Below are 23,439 nucleotides of genomic sequence, written 5' to 3'. Positions count from 1 at the left end.
GTAACACACTACGTCGTCATAGATTAAAATCCTGCAGGGCACACAAGGTCTCCCTGCTAACGCCAGCACATGTCCAAACCATTTAAAGTTCGCCAGTGACTATGTGGATGATCCAGAAGAGGCATTTGAGAAGGTCATGTGGTCAAATGAGACCAAAATAGAACTTTTTGTATCAACTCCACTCGCTGCGATTGGTTGAAGAAAATGTATGAGTACAACCCCAAGAACAACGTCCAACCTTGAAGCATGGTGGGAGAAACGTCATAGTTTGGGGGTGCTTTTCTGCAAAGGGGATATAACAACTGCATGTATTGAAGGGAAGATTAATGGGCTAATGTATCACAAGATTTTGGCCAACAACCTCCTTCTGTCAGTAAGATCTTTCAAGATGGGTCGTGGAAACACAGAGCCAGGGCAACTAAGGCCAGGTTCACATTGCGTTAAAGCAGCCTATTCAACGCTTTGCGTTGACTGTTGCGTTAACGCTATAGCATACACGCCATCGCGTTATGCTATACCGCCAGTGCAGATGATTCATCTGTGCTAGCGGTGACGGAGCCTCAGACGCTGTAGCCCGCATCCGAGGCTCCTTCACTGAATGACGGCTCATCGCTAGCTCATGCCAATTATGGTATGCGTTGGAGATGTGCCCGATAATAGGGGGTTAATGGCAGCATTAACGGACTGCGTTACACCACGTCTAACGGACTGCCATAACGCAATGTGAACCCAGCCTAAGGAGTGGCACCCTAAGAAGCATTTCAAAGTCCTGGAGTGGCCTAGCCAATGTCCAGACTTGAATACAATATAAAATCTTTTGTGGGAGATGAAAATCCGTGTTACCCAGCGACAGCCCCGAAACCTGAAAGATCTGGAGAAGATCTCTATGGATGAGTGGGCCAAAATCCCTGCTGCAGTGTGTGCAAACTTGGTCAAGAACTAAAGGAAACAACTGTTCTCTGTAATTGCAAACTAAGGTTTCTGCACCAAATATTAAGTTTTATTTTTCTATTGTATCAAATACTTATTTCTTACAATAAAATGCAAATTAATTATGCCAAACCATGCAATGTGATTTTCTAGATTTGTTTTTAAGATTCTGTCTTTTACAGTTGAAGTGAACCTACGTTAAAAATTACAGATCTCTCCATTCTTTGTAGGTGGAAAAACTTGCAAAATCGGCAGTGTATCAAATACTTATTTTAACCACTGTATTTAGTGTCTGCAGATTTGATGATTTTGTGAGGATGCGTGTATGGTATCATAGGAATACATGAACTCTGGACATCTTGAAATCTACTTTTTAGGCACTCTGAACGCTATTTTTTATTTTTAAAGCATCTCCGACACTGCTTGTCTCAGACCTTAGTCCATTAGCAGGATTTTTGAATGCCTATTTTACAAAGTGTATCCCTTTAACATACAATTGCATACAACTGTGAAGTGCTCGGTGGCATTTTCACAACAATTTTTGTTTTCTTATTTCAGTTTGATTTGTGTATCATCTTGTAAGAATAAAAAAAAAACTGATCTTGTTGTTAAGAATCCAACTTTCATTTCCTAAACTAATAATAGATCAGGCCCAATGTATATGGTATTAGTAAGTTGCAACAGTGATCTGCTGTTCCCCAGTGAAGCATAATTCCACTTTCATCAGGGCTATAAAAAAATTAAAGGGCCACTAAACCCAAGCGGGAAGCTTACCTAAGAAAACGCCTCTGGAATTGATCAGAACAAGAGAGACGTGGGTAGATGTTTTTTGGACTTTCTTGTAATGGCTAAGTGTTTGCGTAGTTTATATTGGCTACGTGCATCATATCATAGGTGGCTGCTTTAGGTAGGTGTAGTGTTTCTCTTAGGGGATCCATACACAGTAGATGGATAGCTGTCGGCCGAACAATCATTCAGACTGTGGCTTTCTCTCCTGACTACCTCAGTACACAGCGGCTTCTTTGCTGCTCTCCTTGACACCAAGCCAGCCTCCAAAATCATTGTCTCACTCCAGATTCACAACACCCTGCCTGCTGCCGTTCCAGAGCAAGCTCCACATTTGTTTTGAACCAGTCCCGTAGCTGAATCCTCTTTAGACTTTCTTGGGGTCCTGAATCTCTCTTCACAACAATTGAATCTCTCTTTGACATTCTTAATGATCCGATAAATGGTTGATTTTACATTTGCAATTCAGCCGAACAATGTTCAGAACAATCTAGAGCAAATTGGCACAATAAAAACTTAAAGCATGGAATTTTTTGATAATCCAAATTTGTGTCAGTCTTAACTTTTGCCACAACTGTATCTACTGTAGTAGTCTAATTGAAAAATGAAGCAAAGGATTTATTATGTTACTCGCTTATTACAATGAATATGTAAAAGCAAAAGTGTCTAACAATTGTGTAAGCCCCTTTATTTTTTTTCCCTTTAGTTAAAATTGGAACGTGCAGAATGGGGCAGTGATCTTCCAAGTGTGGAGAGCCAGCTAGAAAACCAGCGCCAAGTACACACCAGTGTGGAGGAGTTGTCCTCCAGTTTGCGAGAAGCAAGGAGTTATGAGGTGGGTCTGTAGAAACGTATTCCTAGCCGCACATCTGTGTAATAACTGGGAGTCAGGTCATTATTAATTTTTTATGTATAGGGTTATCTTTGCAATTACCAGAGTTTCCACCTTGTAAAACATATAGATTTTGTGGCCATGTTATAGAAAGAAATTAAAATGTCAAATCTTTCATTTTAGGTTAAAATGTCTCCTAATTTCCGCAGCAGCTACAGAGAGACATTAAACAAGCTTGAAGTACAGTACTGCAAACTAAGGGTAAGGAGATTTATGGCATAAAATATTAGAAGTATACTTTTACAGCTTCTAAAGGTCCGGTTTTACTGCTGTTCTCTGTAGGAAACCTCAAGCTCCCGTTTCCGCCATTTAGAGAGCCTCCATAATTTTGTGTCTCGAGCTACCGCACAGATCATCTGGTTGAATGAGAAGGAAGAGGATGAGCTTGCTTATGACTGGAGTGATGGAAATTCCAACATGGAGATGAAGAAGGATTACTTTTCTGTAAGCGTTGCATACTTGATGTAAAATGAATGCTTTTGGAATGGGTTATTTAATATGCAAATTGCCTCTGCAAAGAAAAAGAGGACTTGAACTCTATAGCGCCACCTGTTGGAAGTAGCCATCCTATGTCACAATCAACTCTTTAACAAGTTTTGGGATGGGTTCTAATTCATTAACCCCTTCCTGACATCGGACGTACTATCCCGTCGAGGTGGGGTGGGCCCCCATGACCACGGACGGGATAGTACGTCCAGCGCGATCGGCGGCGCTCACGGGGGGAGCGCGGCCGATCGCGGCCGGGTGTCAGCTGCCTATCGCAGTTGACATCCGGCACTATGTGCCAGGAGCAGTCACGGACCGCTCCCGGCACATTAACCCCCGGCACACCGCGATCAAACATGATCGCGATGTGCCGGCGGTGCAGGGAAGCATCGCGCAGGGAGGGAGCTCCCTGCGGGCTTCCCTGAGCCCCCCGCAGCAACGCGATGTGATCGCGTTGCTGCGAGGGTCTTACCTCCCTCCCTGCCTGCTCCAGACCCGGATCCAAGATGCCGCGGATCCGGGTCCTGCAGGGAGGGAGGTGGCTTCACAGAAGCCTGCTCAGAGCAGGCACTGTGAAGCAGCCTGCACTTCTCTCAGATCGGTGATCTGTCAGAGTGCTATGCAAACTGGCAGATCACCGATCTGTATTGTCCCCCTCTGGGGCAAAGTAAAAAAGTTAAAAAAAAAATTTCCAAATGTGTAAAAAAAAAAAAAAAAAAAAATATTCCAAAATAATGGAAAAAAAAAATATTATTCCCATAAATACATTTCTTTATCTAAATAAAATAAAAAAAACAATAAAAGTACACGTATTTAGTATCGCCGCGTCCGTAACGACCCGACCTATAAACTGGCCCACTAGTTAACCCCTTCAGTAAACACCGTAAGAAAAAAAAAAAAAAAAAACGAGGCAAAAAACAACGCTTTATTATCATACCGCCGAACAAAAAGTGGAATAACACGCGATCAAAAAGACAGATATAAATAACCATGGTACCGCTGAAAGCGTCATCTTGTCCCGCAAATAATGAGCCGCTATACAGCATGATCAGCAAAAAAATAAAAAAGTTATAGTCCTGAGAATAATGCGATGCAAAAATAATTATTTTTTCCATAAAATAGTTTTTATCATATAAAAGCGCCAAAACATAAAAAATAATATAAATGAGGTATCACTGTAATCGTACTGACCCGAAGAATAAAACTGCTTATCAATTTTACCAAACGCGGAACGGTATAAACGCCTCCCCCAAAAGAAATTCATGAATAGCTGGTTTTTGTTCATTCTGCCTCACAAAAATCGGAATAAAAAGCGATCAAAAACTGTCACATGTCCGAAAATGTTACCAATAAAAACGTCAACTCGTCCCGCAAAAAACAAGACCTCACATGACTCTGTGGACCAAAATATGGAAAATTTATAGCTCTCAAAATGTGGTAACGCAAAAAATATTTTTTGCAATGAAAAGCGTCTTTCAGTGTGTGACGGCTGCCAATCATAAAAATCCGCTAAAAAACCCGCTATAAAAGTAAATCAAACCCCCCTTCATCACCCCCTTAGTTAGGGAAAAAAAAAATGTATTTATTTCCATTTTCCCATTAGGGCTAGGGTTAAGGCTACAGTTAGGGTTGGGGCTAAAGTTAGGGTTAGGGTTGGGGTAAAGTTACGGTTAGGGTTTAGATTACATTTACGGTTGGGAATAGGGTTGGGATTAGGGTTAGGGGTGTGTCAGGGTTAGAGGTGTGGTTAGGGTTACTGTTGGGATTAGGGTTAGGGGTGTGTTTGGATTAGGGTTTCAGTTATAATTGGAGGGTTTCCACTGTTTCGGCACATCAGGGGCTCTCCAAACGCGACATGGCGTCCGATCTCAATTCCAGCCAATTCTGCGTTGAAAAAGTAAAACAGTGCTCCTTCCCTTCCGAGCTTTCCCGTGTGCCCAAACAGGGGTTTACCCCAACATATGGGGTAACAGCGTACTCGGGACAAATAGGACAACAACCTTTGGGGTCCAATTTCTCCTTTTACCCCTGGGAAAATACAAAACTGGGGGCTAAAAAATAATTTTTGTGGGAAAAAAAAAATATTTTTTATTTTCACGGCTCTGCGTTATAAACTGTAGTGAAACACTTGGGGGTTCAAAGTTCTTACAACACATCTAGATAAGTTCCTTGGGGGGTCTAGTTTCCAAAATGGGGTCACTTGTGCGGGGCTTCTACTGTTTAGGTACATTAGGGGCTCTGCAAACGCAATGTGACGCCTGCAGACCATTCCATCTAAGTCTGCATTCCAAATGGCGCTCCTTCCCTTCTGAGCCCTCCCATGCATCCAAACGGTGGTTCCCCCCACATATGGGGTATCAGCGCACTCAGGACAAATTGGACAACAACTTTTGGGGTCCAATTTCTCCTGTTACCCTCGGGAAAATACAAAACTGGGGGCTGAAAAATAATTTTTGTGGGAAAAAATTTTATTTTTATTTTTACGGCTCTGCATTATAAACTTCTGTGAAGCCCTTGGTGGGTCAAAGCGCTCACCACTAGTGTTGAGCGATACCGTCCGATACTTGAAAGTATCGGTATCGGAAAGTATCGGCCGATACCGGCAAAGTATCGGATCCAATCCGATACCGATACCCGATACCAATACAAGTCAATGGGACTCAAGTATCGGACGGTATCCTTGATGGTTCCCAGGGTCTGAAGGAGAGGAAACTCTCCTTCAGGCCCTGGGAACCATATAAATGTGTAAAAGAAAGAATTAAAATAAAAAATATCGCTATACTCACCTGTCCGACGCAGCCGGGACTTCAGCGAGGGAACCGGCAGCGTTGTTTGTTTAAAATTCGCGCTATTACTTGGTTACGTGAATTCCCGGCTTGTGATTGGTCAGGTCGGCCATGTTGCCGGGACGCGGACCAATCACAGCAAGCCGTGACGAAATTACGTCACGGCTTGCTGTGATTGGTCCGCGTCCCGGCAATATGGCCGCCCTGACCAATCACAAGCCGTGACGTCACGGGAGGCTGGACACGCGCTCATTTTAAAATGGGCGCGTGTCCAGCCTCCCGTGACGTCACGGCTTGTGATTGGTTGCGCCGCGGTCAACCAATCACAAGCCGGGAGGCTGGACGCGCTCATTTTAAAATGGGCGCGTGTCCAGCCTCCCGTGACGTCACGGCTTGTGATTGGTCAGGGCGGCCATATTGCCGGGACGCGGACCAATCACAGCAAGCCGTGACGTAATTTCGTCACGGCTTGCTGTGATTGGTCCGCGTCCCGGCAACATGGCCGACCTGACCAATCACAAGCCGGGAATTCACGTAACCAAGTAATAGCGCAAATTTTAAACAAACAACGCTGCCGGTTCCCTCGCTGAAGTCCCGGCTGCGTCGGACAGGTGAGTATAGCGATATTTTTTATTTTAATTCTCTCTTTTACACATTTTAACATTAATGTTGTTGCGATACCCGATACCCGATACCACAAGAGTATCGGAATCCCGGTATCGGAATTCCGATACAGCAAGTATCGGCCGATACCCGATACTTGCAGCATCGGAATGCTCAACACTACTCACCACACATCTAGATAAGTTCCTTAGGGGGTCTACTTTCCAACATGGTGTCACTTGTGGGGGGTTTCTACTGTTTAGGTACATTAGGGGCTCTGCAAACGCAATGTGACGCCTGCAGACCATTCCATCTAAGTCTGCATTCCAAATGGCGCTCCTTCACTTCCGAGCCCTTCCATGCGTCCAAACGGTGGTTCCCCCCCACATATGGGGTATCAGCGCACTCAGGACAAATTGGACAACAACTTTTGGGGTCCAATTTTTCCTGTTACCCTCGGGAAAATACAAAACTGGGGGCTGAAAAATAATTTTTGTGGGAAAAAATTTGTTTTATTTTTACGGCTCTGCATTATAAACTTCTGTGAAGCCCTTGGTGGGTCAAAGCGCTCACCACACATCTAGATAAGTTCCTTAGGGGGTCTACTTTCCAACATGGTGTCACTTGTGGGGGGTTTCAATGTTTAGGCACATCAGGGGCTCTCCAAACGCAACATGGCGTCCCATCTCAATTCCTGTCAATTTTGCATTGAAAAGTCAAACGGTGCTACTTCCCTTCCGAGCTCTCCCATGCGCCCAAACAGTGGTTTACCCCCACATATGGGGTATCAGCGTACTCAGGACAAATTGTACAACAACTTTTGGGGTCCAATTTCTTCTCTTACCCTTGGGAAAATAAAAAATTGGGGGTGAAAAGATAATTTTTGTGAAAAAATATGATTTTTTATTTTTACGGTTCTGCATTATAAACTTCTGTGAAGCACTTGGTGGGTCAAAGTGCTCACCACACCTCTAGATAAGTTCCTTAGGGGGTCTACTTTCCAAAATGGTGTCACTTGTGGGGGGTTTCAATGTTTAGGCACATCAGGGGCTCCCCAAACGCAACATGGCGTCCCATCTCAATTCCAGTCAATTTTGCATTGAAAAGTCAAATGGCGCTCCTTCGCTTCCGAGCTCGGTCATGCGCACAAACAGTGGTTTACCCCCACATATGGGGTATCGGCGTACTCAGGACAAATTGTACAACAACTTTTGGGGTCCATTTTCTCCTGTTACCCTTGGTAAAATAAAACAAATTGGAGCTGAAGTAAATTTTTTGTGAAAAAAAGTTAAATGTTCATTTTTATTTAAACATTCCAAAAATTCCTGTGAAGCACCAGAAGGGTTAATAAACTTCTTGAATATGGTTTTGAGCACCTTGAGGGGTGCAGTTTTTAGAATGGTGTCACACTTGGGTATTTTCTATCATATAGACCCCTCAAAATGACTTCAAATGAGATGTGGTCCCTAAAAAAAAATGGTGTTGTAAAAATGAGAAATTGCTGGTCAACTTTTAACCCTTATAACTCCCTAACAAAAAAAAATTTTGGTTCCAAAATTGTGCTGATGTAAAGTAGACATGTGGGAAATGTTACTTATTAAGTATTTTGTGTGACATATCTCTGTGATTTAAGGGCATAAAAATTAAAAGTTGGAAAATTGCAAAATTTTCAAAATTTTCGCCAAATTTCCATTTTTTTGCAAATAAACGCAGGTAATATCAAAGAAATTTTACCACTATCATGAAGTACAATATGTCACGAGAAAACAATGTCAGAATCGCCAAGATCCGTTGAATTGTTCCAGAGTTATAACCTCATAAAGGGACAGTGGTCAGAATTGTAAAAATTGGCCCGGTCATTAACGTGCAAACCACCCTTGGGGGTGAAGGGGTTAATATGCATGCAATATCATCATCAGTGTTTTCCACCTCTCTTCTTCAGGAACTTACAGAGGAACTGGAGCAGAAGCACGATGTCATTCAGTCTTTGCAAGAAACTGCTGAACTTCTGTCGTTGGAAAATCATCCAGCAAAACAAACTGTAGAAGTGCGTTAGAAGTCTGATTGCCTTTACCTGTAGTATGGATAAATATACTGTACATAGCCCCTAAGAAAGCCATTCTGCCGAGGGTCTAACTGTCTTTTTCCTTGCATGCAATTATTTTTAATTTAGGCATACAGTGCTGCGGTTGTCTCCCAATGGCAATGGGTACAGCAGTTATGTCTTTGTGTAGAGCAGCATTTAAAAGAAAATTCTGCTTATTTTCAGGTAAGGTAATTGTCATTTGTATGAACAGGACATTGTTTTCATGTTTCTTTAAGGATTGTTCCTATCTGCACCAGTGGATGTAAAAACAAGCACTTTTGCAATTTACTGCTTAAATAAAAATGTCAGCTATTTTTTTAATGCAGCTCATTGCCTGTGAAACTGACCACCACTGCTGTTTAGCTACCAAATCATCTGAGAACTGCATGATGTAGGGGCAGAGCTCCCGATTCCAGCGATGTATCACTTACTTTACTGGTTGCTGCAATTTTGATTAAGAACTGTTTTATCTGATGCAGATCCAGCAGCTCTATTAATTCTGATCTCTGTATAACCCCGCTCACACCACTAATTGGAAATTTGGTGTACACTATGCATAAGCAGAAAGCTGCCAATCAGTGGTAAGTGATATATCACTGGACTCAGGGTGTCTTTCCCTTTATTATGCTACTCTCAGTTTTGGAAGCAAAAAGCCCTGGTTACAAATTCTATTTAAGTTTGACGGCATTAGGAGGTAACGACGCTTTCCAATGATCCTGGTCAACGTCAAAACAACTTAGAAATTCAGTGGAAAAGAGCTTATATGCTCTTCTCATCTTCTTTTAAAAAGTGTTAATCTCTCAAGACCATCTGAAAATGTTAACAAGCAGTAAATTGTAAATACCAATCTGAGAATACCCATGTATCAAGGTGGGAATAAACCCTTAATGCTGATCCATCACTGTTATCCCACAGTTCTTCAGTGATGTGCGGGAATCAGAAATTTATCTGAAAAATCTCCAGGAATCAATAAAAAGGAAATATTCCTCTGACCGCAATACGAGTATGAACCGACTGGAAGATATGTTGCAGGACGCTATGGTAAGACAGGATTTCAATCATTTGTTTTCAGTTCACCTTTTATAATATCCCCTTATAGTTTTGTGTTAACATCTTGGCCTTCATGATCTTTTGTTAGGAAGAGAAAGAACAACTCGTCCAATCCAGGAGTACCATGGCCAGTTTGGTGGGGAGATCCAGGAACATTGTACAACTTAGGCCCAGAAATCCTGAACATAGTCTAAGTGGAACCCTGCCCATCAGAGCGGTGTGTGATTACCGACAAATTGAGGTAGGAAATGTGATTCCATGGAAAATATTTTCCTGTGGCAAAGCTTTAAAGGGGTATTCCCATCTCCAAGATCCTATCCCAATATGTAGTAGGTTTAATAATAATATTAGCAAATACCACAAATTAGTAATGTAGCATAGTTTTTCTGATTCACTGTGTCTTTTTCCTCATGTGCAGGCATTGTAGGATCTTGGGTATCCATGGTTACAACCACTAGCAACTAGCTGTCACTAAATCTGTGATCGTAACCATGGCCTGCAATGCCTGCGCATGAGGAAAGAGACATAGCAAATCAGAAAAACTACACTACATTTCTAATTGGAGGTATTTGCTAATATTATTATTATTACACCTACTACGTATTGGGATATTATATTGGAGAAGGGAATACTTCTTTAAGGACCCTACAAACATTTAGACTAGTCATCCAAGCCCTTGATCTCTCTGAAGAGTCGGGTAGGTTTTAAGGCCTCTGTAAATATTAGATTAACGTTGACTGAACCCAGCGATGTTAATGGGTTCACCCACCAGTCTAGTGAGTACCCTGACCTCTGACCATTGTGGCATGTCCAATTTCAGGGTTCCGATCCTTTTATGTTCCCTCTGTGAGATAAGCCGCCACCAGAGATTTCCATCAGCGGCTCTCTTATTCAGAACAAGCGAGCACTCCTGTGTATGGGAGAGACGGCCGAGATAGCTGCTGGCAAAACCATTGCTGCTGTGTATTTTCACGTGAATGCTTGCCTGAGTCTAACATTCATGTGAATGCTGGAGTTGTGTGAGATAGTGCCAGCTTTAATGGAGATTTACTATTTATGACATCGAGAACTTTTTCTGCTTAACAGATTACGATATGTAGGAATGAAGAATGTGTGCTTGAAGATAACTCTCAAAGAACAAAGTGGAAAGTGATTAGCCCAACTGGAAATGAAGCCATGGTACCATCTGTGTGCTTTCTCATCCCTCCACCCAATAAGGAAGCAATAGATATGGCTGTCAGGTGAAGAGATGGCTACGTATGCTTATGTCGCTATTGCTGAGTATTTGGATACTATCATTTGACAATGCTTGAATGTTTGCAGGGTGGAACAGCTATACCAGAAAGTGATGGCGCTTTGGCATCAGTTACATGTAAATACAAAGAGTCTGATTTCTTGGCATTATCTGCGCAAAGATGTAGACTTAGTGCAAGGATGGAACGTGGACAAGGTGAGATGTCCATCTTAAATGTCAATGGAATAACATGGCATCTGCTGAAATCGTATCTAATCAGATCTTTGTCTTTAGCTCAGGGTTCTGCCTTTAGCAGAACGTCTTCAGACACTATCTAGTCTCCAGTCACATCTGGATGATTTCCTGGAAGATAGCAAAGACTCTCAAATATTCTCATCTAGTGATCGCCTCAACATGGAGCAAGACGTAGAGACTTGTAAGGAGCAATGTAGGAAGATGGTGGACATAATAGAAGCTGGTGAGGAATGCAGGATAGAGCCGATAAGGAGAAGCACTTGCTAACTGTTAATCTGACAAGAGTAACAAGTTTTTTTTGTTCTTTTCCCCCTTTTCAGAAGATAAAGATGAGTCTGTAGCACAAACATATTTATCAGAACTCCACAATATTCGTCTGCACTTAGAAGACTGTGAGCAGCGGCTGGTGAGGAGGTTGCAGAATCCCTCAGGCTGCGATGGTGATGCTATTCATGAAAATGCTGTTAAGATAGCAGAGCAAGAGGTTTGCACATGTCCAACAAATAACATGGGTTTCTTGGTATGCCCTAATGTTTTTAATTAAGTTATTTTTTCTTGTTCTTTATTTTAGAGAATGCAAGAGGAACTAAAGAGGTTAAAATCTGAGCTTTCACTGGTGTCTGAGCGCTGTGACCATTTCTTGCACATGTCTCCATCTGGCTCCAGCACCCCGAATGTTCGTTCACAGCTGGACCTTCTAGTAGGGAGGATGGATCAAGTCTATGGCCTGTCTTCTGTATTTTTGGAAAAGTGAGTTTTTGTCGCTAAGTAATGTAAATATGTTAGTGAGTGTTAGTTACTTAATATTTTATGCCCCATTTAGCATGTGAATGACCTGGGTTTACAGCAGTGTTTCTCAACTCCAGTCCCCAAGGGCCACCAATAGGTCATGTTTTCAGGATTTCCTTAGTATTGCCCAGGTGATGGAATTGTCACCTCGGCAATACTAAGGAAATCCTGAAAATGTGATCTTGTACGTGTCTCTTTAGGACTGGAGTTGAGGAACTCTGGTCTACAGCATGTGCTGACACTCTCATAATCTCCCTGGTCTTAAAGTCCATAATACATAATAATTAATTTTCTTCCAATTCACAGGCCCACACTGTCGCTCTTCATTATTCATTCTGTTTCACACTGAGCTCCATAAACATTAAAAAAAAAATATCTCGAAAGGATCAAAGCTTTTTTCTTTACAAAAAGAGTGAGCAACCTCAGATTGATGATTTTTCTAAATGTCCCCTTATAACAAAAGGGCCTTTTCACATCACAGCTGGGCTATATATTTAGCGCGTGCCGTGATGGTGTTTCATAGGCACCTGTTACATTGTAAACCAAAAAGTGGTCCTTTTTTTCATACACTGGACCGGCATGTGTATGTGGCGGCAGACTTGTTTTGATGTATGATATAGCTTAGTAGACCTACTATGATACTCAGTAAACCAAATACTGTCCTATATGCAGATGTTAGCATGTTTGTAAAGTACGTGAAGACACTTTTTTTTTTTATAGACTTTTGAGTTCAGTATTTTAGTGGCACAAGATAAGTGGTGATTTAGGAATTGTAGGACCTGACACAAAGGTGCTGTTGATGCTGTGCTTGTTATAGTGTTTGGGTAGGCTTTTATTATGTTACTAGCCCTGGCTTGTACTCTGGCCCATATTACTGTATAGCCCTATGACTATATTATTCTAACTTCTTAGACTGAAAACTGTAGACGTAGTTATACGGAGTCTGCAGGGTGCAGAAGCTCTTGTAAAAGGCTTTGAGACCCGGCTGAGTCAGGAAGACACAATTGCTGCAGATCCGGTTGCTATTCATTGTCAACAAGACTTATTACAGGTATGTGCATTATACCTTTTATTTTGGTGAACATTTGAAAATATTTGATATAGGGTTATATAGGATCCACCTGATGTTTTACAGCAATGGCTGAATGAAGCAATAGCGAAAGGCAGTGTAATTTCCGCACTGGAAGAGGATGTCGCCAAATCAAAAGAAGTGAGAGATCGCCTAAATCAGAGGACTCTAGAGCGCAGTTTAGATGTAGATCAATTTCAAGAAAAGACTGTGAAGCTTCGCGAGCGATGGGGTGGCGTGCACACTCAACTGGAAACACGGTATGTGCTTTCCTTTTTATTTTCATCAAAATGAGATTTGAACTTTGATTACTTACCCTGTCTCCTTTAATGAAATGAAGGCAACTGGAGTTGGCCACAATCCGAGAAGTGCTGAAAAGTTACAGGGGGCGCCATGACAGTTTAATCCAGTGGATAGAGGCCACAAAATCACAGCAGGAAATGATGAAGCCTGGACAGTCAGAAGACAGACGAGTCTTGTCTGAGCAGTTAAATGAACAAACGGTAAGTTTTGGAGTAAGATTTGTAGCTTAATGAATGACACTGCGCATCTTGAATTTGACGAGTGCGGGTTGCACCTCCCAATCACACTCCTGGGTCACCTACTTTACTGGAGCTGGGCAAAAATGGTTTGAAAGTGCCAAAAGTTGCATTTTTGCTCATCCTTGCATTATGTAATGATTTTCAATTGTTCAAAGCTTATTACTCTAGTTTTCTAACATAAAAGCTTAGATTAATCGTGGCCCAGGAATCTATACAGCATTACTCCAGTAATGATCTTGCAAGGCCAATTCATGGCCCCTTTACACCAGAAAACTGGTGTAAGAGCTTTGAAAAGTAGCAAAATTTTGCGCCTTTGTGCTTTTTTCGCCAGGCTGACAGCTCTGCTGAAATGAGTGGAACTGGGGCGCTAAAGGGTATATTGTTCCTTGGTGTTCAACCAAGTCTAACATCGGCAAACACAACACAAGTGTAGATCTTAAGCTCTGTTTAAGTCTATAGACGTTATGGAAGCAGTAGAGTAAGCCAGTATCAGTAACTAACTCTGGTCGGCCTTGCAATAAAAACAATTAGGTCAGCTAGCTTTCTATCAAGTTGACTTATCACTATGATTTTGCTGTCGGTGAGTAAAAGTGGATTACTTGGCATGAACTAACACTTATGCCCCATTTAGACGAGCCAAGTGAATGGTGGTTTGTAAGAATGTTTGTTCCACCATAGATTAGTCTGTGTAAATAGACTGACATCCAAGAAGTATTGTTTCTTCTTGCGGAGATCGACATGCTAAGCATGCCAAGATGAGAAGACTTAAAGCCGCAATGCTCCTCTGGGTAATATGCTAATTATGCAAATTGTCTCTTCAGCGAGGAAGAGAGCTAGAACTCTAGTGCCACCTATTGGTAGGTAGCAATCCAATAGGTGGCACTAGAGTTCTAGCTCTCTTCCTCTCTGAAGAGACAATCTTCATAATAGCAATAGACTGACATACACCCCTGATGAATGAGCAAAAGGCTTGGTCTTCAGGTACAATGGTTTTTAAGACATCAATAAAAATGATTGTTCTCGGCAGCAGGAGATGTGCTGCCAAAAGCATGATATACTGTGTGTGGTGTATATCATACTTTCTTATGATATACACAATTTTATTAACAATTTTACTGTATGTGTAGAACGTTTATTAGCAAGTCTAAACAGGCTAGTATGTACGTGTTTAGTGACCTGGATGGGCCCGGCAAAAAGGACCAATCGTGCTATAATTTAGGCTGTATGATTTAGAATATAAATTGTGCTGGTACATATTGCAAAGCTCAGTCTTTTTTATAGTCTATTGATTTCATAAAGAATGTATGATCACTGCTCTTCCCTGTGCATACTGTGACCTCAGTCATTTTTTTATTTTTTTTTATTTTTAGGCACTGGTGGCTGAAATAGAGCGGAATCAGTCTCGTCTAGATGAATGTCAAGGCCTCTCCCAGCAGTACTCTGTGTCTGTGAAGGTGAGCGCGCCGAAGAGTAGTCAACATCCATCTCTATTCTGTTTCTGGTATCAGTGATGCCTAGTTTATTAAAAATGTGCTCAACAAATTATATTTTCAAGGATTATGAACTGCAGTTGATGACCTACAAGGCCTTTGTAGAATCGCAGCAGAAGTCTCCATTAAAGCGGAGAAGAATGCTGTCTACCTCAGATGTTATCACTCAAGAGGTAGGCTGATGTGTTTTATATCAGCTTGTATATTTGGCTTTTACTGCTCTACAAATCCGCAACTTTTTTTCTTTGTTCAGTTTATGGATCTCCGCACTCGCTATACAGCTCTGGTGACTTTAACTACACAGCATGTGAAGTACATCAGCGACTCCCTACGGAGACTTGAAGAAGAGGAGGTATTGTTGTGTACAGAAGAGTCTTATTATTTGATGGAAAATAGGTTTCTATTCTCATCCAATATGCTTATGACATTAGACTGGTTGATTGAGATATTCACATATGTGAATAGAAATATACAGACACAACTACCAGCATTGATTAGGGTATAGGCACACTTAGAAAAGTGTCAAAGGCACCAGATTTATTCCTCGGTCAGTTAGTTTATTGGTTAAGGCATTCAAATATTTAGGCCACATAGGACCTTTATTCTAGGAATACATCCAGTGTGTTGGACACTTCTAGCTGGATTTACAGACAATATTCTTGGAGAGTTGCCCCAAGAAAGCACGGACTTGGAATGAATGATGCATAGAGTAAACAGTATAAGCACACTTCCTCTGCTTCTTCTAATGGCAAAAACGCAGTTAAATCAGAATAAAGTTATTAAAGAAACTGCAAAATTTCTACAAAACAGGATGGATGTAATATGTGCATCCTGGATACGTGATTGTGGTTCACACATTTGTAGGGTACAATCGATAACATCATGATTAGTAATCTTTTATCCTAATATGGACCCTATATAATAGACGTAGATGTAGAGCGCTGAAGCATATGCGTATGGCAGGATGATGTATTCTTCTCCATCTCTGTAGAAAGTCCTTGAGGAGGAGAAAGAAAAGCGTATTGAGGATCTGAAACAACTGTCTGGCTGGGTTTCTAGTCTCTCCCATGTGGTGTCAACCAGTGGAGGGAACAGAGCTGACCTGAAAAAGTCAATCTCAGAGAAAAAGGTACGCAGCTGCGATTGGCTTGTAATTTCTAGTCTTTTTGCCGTTTTCCTGATAATGTACAAAAATAATCTGCAATTTTTGGTGTAACTTTGTATTTTTTGCGCTATTCTGGGGGAGTAACCAGCACTTTCTACATATCCATGAATGATGTATGAGAAAAGCAGTTTACATTTTCTACTCTGTGTGTGTGTAAGGCCAGATTCACATCATGCTTTTAATGTGCATTCAGCGTGTATTCTGGGAAAGCTGATGCATATTAAAGGTTGGCCACTACTTTACAAGTCCATTTCATTTGTACCAGTGGCCATAGATGAGCATAGCACTAAACACCTTACTTTCTCAAATCCTTCTGTAACCTGAGCTGCTCTCCTGGTCACATGACTTCTGGCTGAGAACCCCCTGACTTCTATGAAGTGGCCTCAAAATCTCCCAGAGTTTGACTTTGAATCTGATTGCTGGGCGTTCACACTGCTCTTTTGCACGCTGTTGCAGGCACTGCCCTCCTTGCAGGCACCTCCCTCTTTACAGGCGCTGGCCTCCTTGCAGACGCCGCTGGCCTCCTTGCAGACGCCGCTGGCCTCCTTGCAGACGCCGCTGGCCTCCTTGCAGACGCCGCTGGCCTCCTTGCAGACGCCGCTGGCCTCCTTGCAGACGCCGCTGGCCTCCTTGCAGACGCCGCTGGCCTCCTTGCAGACGCCGCTGGCCTCCTTGCAGACGCCGCTGGCCTCCTTGCAGACGCCGCTGGCCTCCTTGCAGACGCCGCTGGCCTCCTTGCAGACGCCGCTGGCCTCCTTGCAGACGCCGCTGGCCTCCTTGCAGACGCCGCTGGCCTCCTTGCATCTTTATACAGCAATGTGTATAGATATGTACACACTCTTCTTTATACCCTCTCTACTATATGTATACAGTCATATAGCTTTCACCATCCATTCAATCATCATTAAGGGGGCAGTATAGGATGATCATTATTGACAGGTCTGCTGTTCTGGTGCTTTGTGCATTACTTCTATTTCCTGTACAGGAGATTGTGCTGATTCTATATGTGATGCTGGAAGCAGGGTTGGAGGGGTTTTGGCAGGGTTACTGGGGCTGTGCTCACTGTCGGCTTACCACCCAGCACAAGAGATGATGGGAAATGTAGTCAGAAGGGAGCAGAGCATTTTAAAGAGGAAGTGATCACCTTGATAATATAGCTTGTGATAGGACACAGGAATATGGGGATCTTTAGAGGCATTACCCTTAAGCATTTATGGCAAAAAAAAGTAAGTTATTGTAGAGGAAAACCTCATAAATTGTATTCGTATGGTTATAGTAGCCAGACAGGGGACAAGAGAGAGTACTAACTGTGATTAGTTATAACAAATAATGGAGGCAGTTAAGGGGCCTTATTCCTCCTGCACCTCATGCTTCTTTTCACACAGCTTCCTCCTGCAGTTCACGCTTCTTCTTTATACACCGCATTTCTCTGCAGCACAGCTTTTCTCCGTTATAGACACCTCCTATGGCAGCACCTCACACTCCTCTTCCATATGCAATTGGAAACACTTGAATACCGAGAGTCTCCTCCATGCCAGCACTGGCCCGTCCCCACCATGCCAGCACTGGCCCGTCCCCACCATGCCAACACTGGCCCTCGGCCGCTCTCAGGTTGTTCCCATTAACCCCTGAGTGCCCGGGCTGTACACTTGACATGTAATCCCACAGCCGTAGGAGCCGCACACCGCCAGTATTAGGCCTGCGGGAACCTGTAGTGGGGCACGGGAGTGACTTACGCCTTCTACTCAGGTTTGCACCTCTTCCTGCTGGCGTACATGATATTGGTGTTCATTATTATTATTATTATTATTTATTGTTATAGCGCCATTTATTCCATGGCGCTTTACATGTGAGGAGGGGTATACATAATAAAAACAAGTACAATAATCTTAAACAATACAAGTCATAACTGGTACAGGAGGAGTGAGGACCCTGCCCGCGAAGGCTCACAGTCTACAAATGTTCATGTGGCTGCTCTTGTCCAGCGCAGACTGACAGCGTGGGCTCCACCTGTGTGTGGTGGGTTTCTTCTTTCCTCCTTCCTGCCAGGCCAGCAGCTGGTGCACAGATCCAATCCCGGGTCCGGAGAGTTTCTGGGCTTTTTTTCCTCTCTTCTCTGACTGAACTCTAGATAAATGCGAGATTCTGTGCAGCTAAAGGACCTGTGATGATGTCATGACCATGTGACCAGTCACGTGCTTGGGAGGTGGAGTCAGACACAGGGCTGTGCTGGTGCTGGAGTAGAAGTGCCAGCCCGTGTCACAGAGCAGCAGGGTCTTATATCATATCACTGGAGGAAGTATAGTAACCCCGTATACATGGGATCAGAGGGTCCCTGCACCAGAGCTGTGTGTGCAATGTATGTGAGGGCAAGCTGTGTGTCACAACTGTTGTTGGGTGTCCCTGTGGCAATTCGGAGTGGGCGGAGCTCTGTGGAGTGGGCGTGGCTACACGCACACACACGCTCGGCTTTATAGACACACACATATATATATATATATATATATATATATATATATATATATATATATATATATATATATATATATATATATATAAATATATATATATATCATACATTTTTTTTGTTTTAACAATTAAACCCTTTAAGTGGCAGTCACGAGCATCTAAGTAACGTTTGTATTACGGAATAGATATTGGTGGGTACAAATAACATGGTCAAAAGTGGCCTGTTTCTGTTCTTATTTTCTTTATTTCTGTTGCTTTCTTTATAAATCAGTCTTATGGTCTTATAAAATGGGCTTTTTTTTTAGTGCCAAATCTCTATGGTCTTTACCCAAGGAGGCGTGGCTCACACAATACTTTGGAGGTGTGTCTTTATGCTGCTCTGCATTATGCACTCTGAGCCACGCCTCCTTGGAAAAGACCATAAATTTAGCACTAAATTAAAAAAAACTATATTTTTGGAACTATATGCCAAATTAAAAAAAAAAAAGACCCCAAAGCAAAATGGAATAATCAGAGTAGCAGAAAAAAGTAAAATAAGGACAGAAACTGACTACTTTTGGACCTGGTGACAGGTTCTCTTTACACTGAGGTTGTAAATGTGACAGTGGGGGCATTTCATGTTTTGAGAATTCTCCTTGAATTATCTTAGCTAAACTATGATGTCTTTTATGTGTTTTTGTTTTCTCATAGGCATTAAGTGAAGAGCTTCTGTCAAAAAAAGATGACGTTTCTGAAGCTATAAAATCTATGCAGATCTTTTTAGCCAAGAACAGCAATAAGTGAGTGCCAGAAATTCTGTATTAAGATGTGTGCTTTGTAGAATTTAGGATTTATTCACACAAGCATGAGACGTATTTGGGTAAAGGTCTTGCTGCAGTGTACCCCCCATTGACATGACTATTCAACAGCACATTTCTCTGATCCATGAATGCAGGTGTCTAAAGTAAAATCATGTAATCAGCATTACAGTGCCTATACACAGATGGTGTTAGTCTGGGGCTGTAAAATAGGTGCCCTTTAAACTCTTCCACTGTTGGCAGTTTCAGCCTGAAATTTGTAAATGTCCACTATCTGAAACTAAATCTCTCCAAAACTGAACTACTTGTGTTTCTCCCCTCTACTACCCTCACTCTACCCAACATCGAAATTACCCTGGAGGGTTCAACCATAACTCCCAAGCAGCATGCCCGCTGTCTTGGGGTCATATTCGACACTGAACTTTCCTTTACTCCCTATATCCGATCACTCACTCGCTCTTGTCACCTGTATCTTAAAAACATCTCCAGAATCCGACCTTTTCTCACCTTTGAAACTGCTAAGACTCTTACTGTCGCTCTTATTCATTCTCGTCTGGACCACTGCAATTCTCTTCTGATCGGTCTCCCTCTTACCAAACTTTCTCCTCTCCAATCCATCTTGAATGCGGCAGCCAGGCTCATATTTCTGTCCAGCCGCTGCACCGATGCCTCCATCTTGTCCCAGTCATTACCCTGGCTACCCATTCGCTACAGGGTCCAGTATAAACTCATCTCTTTTACCCACAAAGCTCTCCACAGTTCAGCACCACCTTACATCTCCTCTCTCATCTCTGTCTATCGCCCTACACGTGCCCTCCGTTCTACAAATGACCCAAGATTAACATCCCCTGTAATCCGAACCTCACACCTCCGTCTCCAAGACTTCTCTCGTGCTGCGCCAGCTCTCTGGAATGCACTTCCCCAGACGATCAGACTGATACCTAGCCCCAACCTATTCAAGCGCGCTTTAAAAACCCATCTCTTCAAACAAGCCTAACACATCAACTACTCAGTAAACTAACTTTGCCCTGTTCCCTCCTTCCAAATATTATTCTGAACCTGCACCCTACTATTCATCTGTCTCCACACCCTCCATGCACATGATAACTGCACTTGATACTTGACTATTGCCCTTAAACACACGGGCTGATGACTGGATCATGAAGCTTTGTATGAAAATCCCTATGTATTATAATTGCCAGACCTGAAATAACAAGCACTTTTCACCTATTGTGTCCCCCCCCCATTTCCTTGTAGATTGTAAGCTTGCGAGCAGGGACCTCACTCCTAATGTCACTGTTTAAATTATCTTACCTTGTATTGAATTTGTCTTTACATGTCCCCGCTTAATTGTAAAGTGCTGAGGAATATGTTGGCGCTATATAATAAAAATTATTATTATTATAGCTAGATGGTAGATGCTGGATTAGTGGAAGTCCGACTGCTGGGACCTCCATGGTAACCAGAACTGGGAGCTTTAGTCCCCTGTCACCTCCAGTTAATACTAGGCGTTGTTTGAATGAAGCAGCGGTTGGACCCCCCCCAAGATCTAGCATTTATCGCCTGTCAGATGGGTAGTTGATTAATGCTTCAGTCTGGAATACCCCTTTCACACTATTATCGATGCTTCTAAACAACTTGTAGACTAAGAGATTACATGTGTGCCAAAGGAGAATTCCTGTTTTTTTCCCCCAGATCATTGTCCTTCCACTTGCCATGCTGATAATGCAATGTATATTAGTGGGTATTTAATTAGTGTGAAATCTTAACATCTTTGTCCATATTTGCTTGATTCCTTTACAATCTATTTGTTTCAACAGGTTGTCACCTGAGGAGAAAGCAGAGATCTCCTCTCAGATCCAGGAGCTGAAGGGAGCCTATAACAGGCTTTGCGAAGAGTCTGACAACCAGATACAAGTGCTCCATACCGAGCTTGCTCGGGAGGCTGAACAGAAGGTATGGAATATTACCCCCATTTTACTTCTAGAAATATGTGTGTAATGGTAATCATAGTATATAGAGGCATTAATGACCATGCTCACATGCATTTTATGAATAGGTGCACTAGCTGATAGTGTTGTCATCTGTCTTGGGAGGAGAGAGCTACAGTATATTATGTGACTTCTTCCAATTTTACTCCTTCGTTACAAAAAATAGTACTTTGTTACCTAAATTATACCCTCTATATCTCACAATAGTATGAGACTTCTTTGGAGCCTTTATCACCTTTCCTGATGAAGTACCATATCCCTTTGTTGGCAGTCTTGTACTGAAATGCTGACTTGTGCCTCTCTCTTCTCAAATGCTGCCATTATTTTTGGTTGTGCACCTCTGAACTTTTTAAAGAAAAAAAATGGTGTGTAGAATATAAAATAATCACCATACCACTCTATGGCCGCTCCCTTTCCACTTCTTATTCTCAGCCTATTTCAATTGTCACCGCTGTGGCCAGTGATTGCCTGCAGTGGTCACTTGCTTATGAGACTAGATAGGAAGTATGGAGACTTGTGATGATGGGGTGAAAACCTGTTTCGTTGTCTGTTTTTTTTTTTTTTTAAATTAGGGCTGCACAACCCCCTTAAAAGTTTCTGTTGACCATATGTCATTTGTGTTGCGCTTCTTTGTCAGTCACACATCCTAACCCCATTTGTGTTTGTGCCGTTTCTGTCGTGTTTAATACACGCACGTGAATGTCTCAGTAGAGAGTGAAACTACCACGGTCACCTTGAAGTGTTTGTTCTACAGTAACCGTTTTCACTTTTTTGCTTTTAACAAACTTGATGGAAGGGTGGAGCACAGTTAACGATATGGAAGTGTATTTACCGAGCACGATGTGTCCTGTTTATGTCCTAAAAACAATTAACTAGCACCCCTGCTTATGAGTACAACTAACCATCCAGAGGCTATATACCAACCTCTATTTGTAAAAAATAAACTATGGAGTGGAAGATCCCTGTACCTGGGGTTCCGTGTTGCAACCAATGCTGGCATGCTGGAAGCTAACACCAAAGCTTTTCCTGTGTGTCCTACATCGCCGCGTAAGGTTCTCTTGTCTGTCAATTTTCCATGGCACTTGCGACCCTGGTAAGTAAAAGCTTTGTATGTCCTCTTTTTGTTACTTTATTGTCCTTTAACCTCGTTTTTCCTTATTTTGTTATGTGCATGTAGATAGGATTGTAAACAGCCAAGTAGGTATGTGGGCCTAGCCAAAGGTACATCTATCTGTCTTTCATCTGATTAGTCTGTACGTATATACAAGGTGCATGGTCTGTGTTGGTGGATAAAAATGAATCATTTATTGTAATAATTATTGGTGGTGGGCATCTTAAAATGATAGAAAGTTGATTTTTTTCGGACAGTTTTTTTTATGTACTGTACTAGTCCTTTTTTCATTTTTTTAAATAGTTTTAGGGTATGTGCACACACGGGGTGTTATAGATGGCGTACCCGCTGAGTTGTTCAAGCAGAAGATGCTTTAGGAAAACAACATCATGGGTTTTTTCCTAAGGCATCGTCTTTTTCATCTTATTTTTTTATAACCTATATTGTCAAGGAGGACAGCCAGGGGGTCGCACAGATCCCGCTACTATGTCACAGATTTACACAGATCACACAAATTTCACCACTGTTGCCCCTTTGTCACAGATGACACCGGAGAGATCAAGCAGATCCTGCCGCTGTCACCAGTTTGTCCGGAGAAAAACAACTCCATTGCCTCCAATCGTCAGGACAATTTTGCAGGTGGCTGACGAGTGATGGATGAGGTTGTGGCTGCTTCCATTTCTAGACCAGTTATTGGGGAACTAACAATGAACGTACAGTATATACACCTCCAATTCAAACATATATAGACACACGCCTGCACCCCACCACCCCCTCCCGCGGCACCCTGGCAATCCTACAGTAACTATAGGGAACCACTATCTGCCACCACCAATCGTTTATACAGACCGATTGGATACCCGTTACAGGTGGCATATGGCTTCAGAGGTGCAGTTTACAGAACATGA

The 23,439-nt window shown here is 42.3% G+C and overlaps 1 protein-coding gene across 17 annotated transcripts in view; it reads left to right on the top strand.

Annotated features, from left to right (window-relative positions):
* MACF1 (microtubule actin crosslinking factor 1) overlaps positions 1–23,439 on the top strand; it is a 377,759-nt gene that overhangs the window by 176,309 nt on the left and 178,011 nt on the right. For all 17 annotated transcript variants that reach the window (XM_077295969.1, XM_077295955.1, XM_077295963.1 and 14 more), the window contains 21 exons: positions 2,423–2,551; positions 2,732–2,809; positions 2,891–3,052; positions 8,426–8,530; positions 8,657–8,752; positions 9,485–9,610; positions 9,708–9,860; positions 10,706–10,860; positions 10,943–11,069; positions 11,148–11,331; positions 11,429–11,592; positions 11,680–11,858; positions 12,810–12,948; positions 13,033–13,226; positions 13,307–13,469; positions 14,879–14,962; positions 15,064–15,171; positions 15,252–15,350; positions 15,990–16,127; positions 19,323–19,411; positions 21,250–21,385. In XM_077295969.1, the coding sequence (XP_077152084.1) occupies positions 2,423–2,551; positions 2,732–2,809; positions 2,891–3,052; positions 8,426–8,530; positions 8,657–8,752; positions 9,485–9,610; positions 9,708–9,860; positions 10,706–10,860; positions 10,943–11,069; positions 11,148–11,331; positions 11,429–11,592; positions 11,680–11,858; positions 12,810–12,948; positions 13,033–13,226; positions 13,307–13,469; positions 14,879–14,962; positions 15,064–15,171; positions 15,252–15,350; positions 15,990–16,127; positions 19,323–19,411; positions 21,250–21,385 (2,808 nt within the window). The remainder of the gene's footprint in view (positions 1–2,422; positions 2,552–2,731; positions 2,810–2,890; positions 3,053–8,425; positions 8,531–8,656; positions 8,753–9,484; positions 9,611–9,707; positions 9,861–10,705; positions 10,861–10,942; positions 11,070–11,147; positions 11,332–11,428; positions 11,593–11,679; positions 11,859–12,809; positions 12,949–13,032; positions 13,227–13,306; positions 13,470–14,878; positions 14,963–15,063; positions 15,172–15,251; positions 15,351–15,989; positions 16,128–19,322; positions 19,412–21,249; positions 21,386–23,439) is intronic.

This window comes from Ranitomeya variabilis, chromosome 3, assembly GCF_051348905.1.
Source record: "Ranitomeya variabilis isolate aRanVar5 chromosome 3, aRanVar5.hap1, whole genome shotgun sequence".
Taxonomy (NCBI): domain Eukaryota; kingdom Metazoa; phylum Chordata; class Amphibia; order Anura; family Dendrobatidae; genus Ranitomeya; species Ranitomeya variabilis.
This window is presented reverse-complemented; position numbering and strand designations above follow the sequence as displayed.